The sequence below is a fragment of the Ranitomeya imitator genome, chromosome 6, assembly GCF_032444005.1.
Source record: "Ranitomeya imitator isolate aRanImi1 chromosome 6, aRanImi1.pri, whole genome shotgun sequence".
Lineage (NCBI taxonomy): Eukaryota > Metazoa > Chordata > Amphibia > Anura > Dendrobatidae > Ranitomeya > Ranitomeya imitator.
This window is the reverse complement of record NC_091287.1, coordinates 48,559,028-48,567,733: the sequence shown is the minus strand read 5'-3', so window position 1 is coordinate 48,567,733 and position 8,706 is coordinate 48,559,028. Positions and strand designations below refer to the sequence as shown.

Below are 8,706 nucleotides of genomic sequence, written 5' to 3'. Positions count from 1 at the left end.
GATATCAGGGTCTTACCAACCAGTTTTGGGAATTTTATGGTCAAACTGACATCTAGCAATTACACAGAATCATCTGATCCTTGTCTATTGCATATTATTTCCAATCAAGACCTAAATCTAAATTGTGAGGACAAGCCTAAGGCAAGGTTCACATTGCGTTGTTGGGTGTCCGCTATCGGACTCCGCTACATGGCACAATTGTCGCTATGTAACGGATCCGTTAGCGCACCCATTGACTGCAATGTGCTAACGGATCTCTAGCGCATGCCATTTTTGGCATGCGCTAGTGATGTCCCATTAGTTTCGGACGGACCTTGGACGCTGCTTGCAGCATCCAAGGTCCGTTCCTCGCTAGCGCAGATCGGGCATCTGCGCTAGCGGGATTGCCAAACGCAATCCCTTTTTGGACATTGCGTTAGCGCAATCCGTTAGTGTATCCGCTAAACGGATTGCGCTAACGCAATGTGAACCTAGCCCAATTCCCCTTCTGGAACTCTTCTCCCTAACTTTGAGACTTTAATTGAAAAGAAAAAAAAAACCTAGGTGTGGCCATTACTGAGCAAGCAAAGGTAGCATGACAAAGACAGGCGTGTATAGGAGATTGGACAATGGTGATCTTGGATGGGGGCAGGGAATCATTTACGCACATAGATATACAGTAGCTGATTGTAAAGTTTTGCAGATCAATGTAAGTACTGGAGGCTCCATCGCTTTGTGTAGATCTTTCTATGGCCATAAAGCAAACAATAACTATAGACAATGCCTAGAACTTCTAAATAACAGAATTCTAAAGGAAGTAGAGGCAAGTAGTTCTATGGCAGGTCAATTTCCTGTGCCAGGCAAATAATACCTATAAAACAATTAGAATATCCTTAGAGTTCAGAATGTATTTGTTTTTTTGTGATCCACACAAGTGTCTTTTTCCACAGACAACACATTATAGTGTACGGGGCGCTTAACGTTCATGAAGACCAAGTGTTTTAAAAAAAAAAAAAAAAAAAAAAAAAAAAAAAAATATATGAATGAGACATGTCATCTGTTTTTGATTCAAGTCATAGATCAAACTCACCCAAATAATATATTATATTTTACACACGTTTTAGATATTTGTATGTCTTGTAAGACAGATTTAAAAAAAAAAAAAAAAAAAAAAAAAAAAAAAAGGAGGGGGGGCGGCGGACTGCCAGCACAGAACTGTTTACGTCAAGTACAGGTGCTTGGTGCACCATGGCGTGGCCAAACATTTGAGTGCACCCTTCAACCTACATGTTCAGATGCAACCATGCAATTTTTTGGGATAGTTCTGAAGAATACCAATATGAGCCCATCATGACAGAAGGTTATACAATTTTGATTTAAAAACTTCTACGAGATCACAAAATCCACGTTCGCCGAATCTGTACAAAGATTGTTAGACCATTATAAGCAACGTTCATGTTCACAAATAGTGATCAGAGACTTGAGCCATTCACACAGACCTCCATTCTACTTCCAATTAAAAGCTGGCGCCAACGGAGAACACTACTCAACTCAAGTGGCCTCATTCACCAGGGTAACCCTCGCTCAGAATCAGATCTTACAAAGGTTTCCAGATAGGTTTTCCATTCCTAGCCCACAACACTTGTGATACTGAAAAAGAATTATAAAAAGATGATCATGTCTCGAGCAGAAACATAATATAGTATTATAGGCAGGGTGGGGAGGATAATTCCGCACCAGTATGTAAACCAGTTTTCTTCCTACACCTTCAAGATTACCATGAAACTTACATTTTGGAGAGAAGTTTTACCAGGGTTTCCAAAAAAAAAAAAAGTCATCTATCTGGAAGTTGTTGTAGCAACCAGTATAGTGTTAAAGAGAGTGGAGGATGAGACATTGGAGATCTTTTTACAACCAGACCTGTTCGAGCTTTGGGTTTTATAGGCCCCTTGAGAATCTTTTGATATTGGTGGGCTTTTTCCCTCTACATAGATCAAGTAACATAAGTTTTACCACTGTGGACAAAGCAGAGACCCAAAAGTACCATAGAAAATAAGCCACAGCCATAATTTTCAGCCAAAATATATATATTTAAAAAAAAAAAAATCTTTACATTAAACATATAGAAACGTGTACATTGTGTACAGTTTATTTCAATGACCAATATTAACTCCCTAATGTAAGAAAACATTGGTGACAGTGTGTACAACTTTTCTACATCTCGCTTCCCGCATTAAAGAAATAATACAAATAGTCCTCAGTTCCACCCTTGTGCAAATAAAGATGGCTTTTGGAATCGCTCACACAAGTAACAGATATTTTTTTTTTTTTGTAGGCAAGACTACCATCCCATCTTTCTCCTCTTAGGATAAAAGTTTGTCTTTGTAAAAGATAAAGTGCTTCTATCCAGCAGAACCGAGTAGGTCTCCCGGATTGTCATCATCCTCATATGTGGTCATACAAATTCCAGCTTTCCATGTCCACTGTACATTCCCCAATGAACCAAAGATATGATTTTGTCATTGCCGAGGTCTGTGTGCCTCATTTTATCACAAGTCAAGCAACAGTTTTCATGGCCCGTTACAGGCACCATGCACTCCAAGTCTAGCTTGGCCACTTGGCCCTTCTTCGAATGGTGACCATGAAAGCTGTAGTGCAGCCTGGAGAGCATCTGTTGCCTCTGATCCTGTAGTCTTTTATTTTCACTGCGGAGCATCCGGAGTGCCAGCATTATAAGAAGAACCAAAATCAATCCCCCGGCTATAGGCACAGCGATGACAGCTGCTCTAAACCACAGTTCTTTGGACGAAGTCAACTCTTGGACCTTTGTGATGAGGTTCCTTGTGCTTTCATGTTGGTACTTGCTACCCACGCCTGAAAAATGTAAGAAGAGGATATATCTACTTAACAAATAGCATGGATATACATTCAGAATATTAAGGCAAATTAAATTTGGATATCCCTTGCAATTTAGCGACCACAAAAGGTGACAAATCTGGAACATCTATGGGCATCCTTAAAGGGGTTGAACAATTTAGAAAGCCATACCCCCTCCAAAACACTTATTCTGAAATTCTGAAGACCGTGAGGTTCCTTAATTCAGGACTTTCATCTATCACCAAAAATGAAGCAGCTACAGAGAGTCTCACTGTGGATAACCGGGCACGGCCAATTAGGCCACGATCAGTATTCTACATCACTATTTGGAGGCCACCACTTCTGCATTTCTCACCAACTCCTCATTGATTTTTGGCTGCCAAATACTGAATGGGACCTTACCTAGATACATCCTTTACTCTAATGGGTGCTGTACAATGCTTCATTTTTCCCCTTTGGTGACCTTGCTGGGTAACTATCCCTTGCCCAAAAGAGAAAAGCCTATTGCTGTAGGTCCTAGCATACAACACTCTGTAATTAGTGTATCATTTCACGACTGAACTCTTAAGCCAAATGACAGATCGACATATGAAGCTTTATCATATGACCACAAACATTGATTTTTTTCAATTCGTAAGAATAAACAAAACTAATATTAAATCATAAAAAGGATTAAAGCAATGGCTAAAATATATTGTCATTTGGCTTAAGAAGGAGACATGTATATAAAACCTAAAATGAATAAATCATAATTGCTCGATTTGTGAATGTTTTTTGATCCTTTCAAATCCTGGTTAAAAAAAAAAAAAAAAAAAAGGCTTTACATGGGCACTAAAAGCCAGACAGGAGCCAAGCACACAGAGACATCAAAGCTACCTAACAGAAATACATCTTTAACACTAACCATGCTTTTCCCACTGGTATCTCTAATTACATTAACAACAAAATCAATACCAGACACACAGGGCTTTGGCAGCCATAGTCCTTATGCATCAAGGAAAGGGGGATTTACTTTTTTTGAAAAATTACTCTTTGTACCTGAGGTTTCGCTCTTGGGGTGGGAGAGAACATCATGAAGACCTCTGTAATTGCACATGTCCTCGTGACAACAGTCCAGTTTGGGCACAGCGGCCCCGCTCTTGTCTTCGGTGGCTTTGCACATATCTGTAGTCTTAGAAACAGAGTCCAGGCAGCCATGTGTGAGAGGTGAATTGGTGTTCTGTGGGTCAAGTAGCCTGGAAAAGCAGGCGTTCAGTTCGGATTTACACATGTATCCAGTTGCAACACAGTGCGGAGCGTCACAGTAGCATCTGATTTCTCCTGCAAGAACAAAAAACACAATTTACGAGGCTGCGGCTTTCATACATCATGTTCTTCTCTACAGAACAGATGGAAATAATCTTGATTTTTTTTTTTATGGAATAATTCAGCGTCATTCAGGGTTCTGGGAAAGTTAGATGACAACTATTACAGAAATAGTTACATTGTGTCACAAATGAGTAAGAAACAGCAGAAGGCACCAAGTCAAACGATGTACTTTTATTTATTTTTTATTTATATTTTTTGGTAGTTTTTACAAAAGCTCCTTATGACTAGGAGGCAAGAGGTCCTGCTTAAACCTATCGGCAGCGAAGGAGTTAAGCGAGATGTGTACAAGCCGTCATAGAAAGGGGTAGTTTATTTTGCAAAGTCCAACAATGTTATAAAACAGGAACCGTGCGGCTCACAATAACTGCTGTGTTTGCCAAAGTCAATTCCTTTCAGCTGAAATGGAAAGCCATAAAACGGTCAGAGCTACAACGCCGCCGATGCCTCTACCCTCTAACTTGCACGCGATCGGAGAAAAAAAAAAAAAAAAAATAAAGTCTTTCAACTTGGCAAAAATATAAATAAAATAAATAAGTAAGTAAAGGAAGTATTCTAGAACTTTTAGGACAAGAAGGAAATAATTAAATAGTTTGTTGCTTCATTTAAAAATGCTTTCGCTTGGGGCCTTGAAATGTGATGTGTCGAGAATCGGGTCTTTATTTTAATACGTTCTCCATATATGTGTAGCGGAGCGGAAACTATTGTGCCAAGCACAGCCCCATGCAAACGCCGCGCTAAAAAAAAAAAAAAAAAAAAAAAAAATTATATATTTTATAAAACTACAGCAGATAATCACACTGCCCCCAAATGTTTGCCCACCCTGAATCCCCAGGATTTGGCCTATCAGCATCATCTTAGAAGGCCCAGACTACACACAATACCCCAAGCTTGAAATGTTGCAGTGCAGCCCACCTTGAGATCAGATTTCACCTCTGTGCGCCAGGCTCCTTTAATAGCCTAGTTAATGGAAGCCAAATGACAGGAGGGCCTGGTAACAGGAGGCATTGCATTAGCACTGACCAGATCTCCCCCAGGCTTTCAGAGGCCAAAGTGCTCCTAGGGAAACAAGTCAACTTGTATCCTACTCAAGGCAGCGGCGGGGGGGGATATTCAAGGCCATTTCAAGAAAAAGAGGTAGATCTATTACAAAACAAAATACAGAATGAAGCGCAAGCTCCTAGGCAAGACAGTGTACCGAGACGAGCCAGATGGCTACTGACACGGACTAATGGGACCCTATTCGGGTTGCCTCTTGGGATTAGAACATTTAAAAAAAAAAAAAATTTACAAAAATAATTCCACCCATTTGTGTGTATATGAAGATTCTTTCAAAATTTTGCACAGGCAAAAAAGGGTATTGGTAGTGCAAGAGGCTGAACAATGCCGGATCTGTTCTCCTGCTCCCCCTTCTTATACTGTAGCCATTAACCAAAAATGCCTGCTTCTAGTCAAGATGGCTACAGGAGAAGGACTTTTTTTTTTTTCCTCCTTCCTCCAAGTCTTTTGAAGTCAGCAGCAGCCAAAAGTATGTGAGCCCCTAATTATATCATTATCAGGCACATAGCTGCAATATCTCAGGTCGCAGGCACTCCCTGAGCTCCTCTGATGGGGCCAGGGGGCTGTTATTTAGGGCTATTTAACCCTAATCACACCTCCCCCTTCCTCACCTAGGGTTAATAAATATATTACTGCACTGAGTGCTATTAAAAATATTACACTAAAACTGTTAAAAGGCATAAAAAAAAAATAAATAAATAAAAAAAAAAATAGTATCACCTCAAGTGTATTGCATTTTTCCGCCTCTTGTTATTATGCCCATTATTTAGATCCCAGCAAATAAAGAAGTTTGAGGTTTTAAGCAATATTTGATCTTCTCCCTCACCCCCAGGTAACTCCTGGTTACTGACACTGGATCCACTGCAGTCATTAATGGGAAAGCAGAAAATTCACACAAATCTCATTCATTAAGGCCGAATGGAAAATCCTCATAGAAACAGCGACCTCTAGTGGCAGCCGAGCGGAATTACCCTTCGGCTTCCACAACTTCTCGTGTACCAAGTTCTCAGGTTTACAGTCCCACAGACGCCAATAGGAGCAGTTATACTGGGACTTGTAGTTCCTCAGGTTATGAGAGGACAGGGCTCGGCTGGGCAGTCACCTACCTTTAGTGAGTAGTACGGCCATAGCGCAGAGCTCCAGTTGCAGCCAGATGGAGAGCAGGCTAGCTTGGCGATCCATTTACGAGCCCGCTCCTCCCCGGCTCTTCACTGTACGGCTTCAAGGGATTGTGCGAAGAAGAGTCACCATCCAAGCCCGCGGACATGCAGGAACAAGCCAGAGGCTCCAGCGCACACACAGCGATAATCCAAGCCGCGGTTATCATCCAGAGGTCCGGACAGCACTGATCGCCCCGGCCGCCCGCACTGAGCATAAGAGCGCTGTCCCCGGAGCTACGCACGCTACGCCACGCCCTCCGAGCCGCTGATAGGCTGCAGCTCTCCCAGACCACGCCCAGACGCCCTGGGCTCACTGTCTCATTGGGTTATTGGGCTGTCAATCATTAGAGGGCGGACTGCAGTCAGTCTGAGAGCCCAGGTACAGAGCACAGGGGCCAGTGTGACAGGAATCCCCGTCATCTGCGGATGGAAAGCAGGGAGAAATGTAATACCCCCATCCTCTGCTAACTACTACTACTATCATTGTACAGGAGAATAATGACAGCAATGGTGCTAATAATAATAGTCATAGAGCAATAGCAGTGCTGGTAGCATTACACCACTAATATTAATAATTTACCATTATTATTACTTTATTATCATTGTTTTATTATTATTATTTTTTTAGTATTACTTATTATTATTACTTTTTATTGTTATTATTACTTATTATTTTATTATTTTTATCATTACTTTTTTTATTATTATTACTTTTAATATTTTTTATTATTATTACTAATTATTATTTTTATCATTATTACTTTTTATTATTTTATTATTTTTATTATTATTACCACTTATTATTTTTATCATTATTACTTTTTATTATTTTATTATTTTTATCATTATTACCACTTATTATTTTTATCATTATTACTTATTATTTTATTATTTTTATCATTATTACTTTTTTATTATTTTATTATTTTTATTATTATTACTACTTATTATTATTATTTTTATCATTATTACTTTTTATTATTATTACTTTTATTATTTGTATTATTATTAATACTTATTTATTATTTTTATTATTACTTTTTATCATTATTGATCATTATTATATAAGTGACATAATTATCGTCTTTCTAAAGATGATAAATATGACTGTGTTCTTTGTAGTAGTAGAAAGGCCGGCGGTCTTCGTAATCCCCCAACACTATCTTCTACTACTAGTCATAGCATTTTAGACTCTGATACTGGTACTGATATTCCTATTAACAATATTCATAAATATTATTCTATTAATTATGTATAGTGGTATCTGTCGCAAAAAGAATGACTACTAATAATAATCATATACCGTATGTATGACTAAACTGATTCGCGTGCGGAAATGTTCACGCTGATAGAATCGAGCAATTCCTAATACTCGGATGCTCGTTTCGAGGAACGAGTATAATGGGAGTGAATGGGAAATCAGGACGTTTTTTTTTCGGTAGACCCCATAAGGAGGTCTGGGGGGGGGGCAGTGAAAATGTTCAAATGGAGGAGAACAGAATGGGGAAGACCCCTGGAAGCATCTCTGACCCCCAGATCACTGCTGGGAACAATGGGGTCACACTTTTACTCCACTTTAAGGACTGAGAATAAATCATTCCCAACCCACGAGAAATTGGAGTTTACAGGAAAAAAAATGTTAAGAAACATCTTTTCCTGCATAATGACTTGTATATAAGGCAACATTTAAATAGATTTTTTTTTTAATTATATTTGAGTAAACCAGAATTGAATTTTTTATTAGCAAATAGGAGATGTCAGTGTAATTTATGAAGGAAGCAAGAACTGCCAAAGATAAGGGACTCAGGTACACCCTGTATTACACATAAAGGAGGTCGTCGTACACACTGTTCACATTGCCATGTACTGATACTCCTAGACTCATAAAGGCTATACACTAAGTGCAAAACCTGCCAAAAATTGTTTTTTTTAATGAAGTTAAGTGGATAATCCCAGTAACCGCGTTGATGAGGGCACAGGTGATGTTCCTCGACACGTGCTGGTACAAGGCAGGGTCACCACATCGGGAGAAAAAGTGGCAGCTGGGGGCCGAGTACCGAGGGACAATTGCCGCCATGAGTCGGCAGAAATCCTTCATGTCGATAAGCGTAAAAGGTAACATTTCAAGGGAAAGAAGCCGGTAAATGTGTCTGTTTAGCGTTTGGGCCCGTGGGTGAGTGGCTGGAAACCTTCCCTTTTGCTCCTAGGCCTGGGGCAGAGACAGCTGAACAATGTGCTGGGACAAGGATCTAGAAGTGCCTGGTGG

At 39.8% G+C, this 8,706-nt stretch overlaps 1 protein-coding gene across 1 annotated transcript; it reads right to left on the bottom strand.

Moving 5' to 3' along the window:
- Positions 1-2,048: 2,048 nt before the first annotated feature.
- BAMBI (BMP and activin membrane bound inhibitor) lies at positions 2,049-6,649 on the bottom strand. Its single transcript, XM_069729635.1, has 3 exons — positions 6,387-6,649; positions 3,895-4,176; positions 2,049-2,853 (listed from the first exon to the last, which is right to left on the bottom strand). Exons 1-3 carry the CDS (start codon positions 6,460-6,462, stop codon positions 2,435-2,437), a joined length of 777 nt encoding a protein of 258 aa, XP_069585736.1. The 5' UTR covers positions 6,463-6,649; the 3' UTR covers positions 2,049-2,434.
- Positions 6,650-8,706: the final 2,057 nt, after the last annotated feature.

Coding starts and splice junctions, on each gene's coding strand:
- BAMBI (XM_069729635.1), bottom strand. CDS start 6,462: ATGGATCGCCAAGCTAGCCTGCTCTCCATCTGGCTGCAACTGGAGCTC. Junction 4,177..6,386: donor GGCCGTACTACTCACTAAAG/GTAGGTGACTGC, acceptor TTGTTCTTGCAG/GAGAAATCAGATGCTACTGT. Junction 2,854..3,894: donor CCCCAAGAGCGAAACCTCAG/GTACAAAGAGTA, acceptor TACATTTTTCAG/GCGTGGGTAGCAAGTACCAA.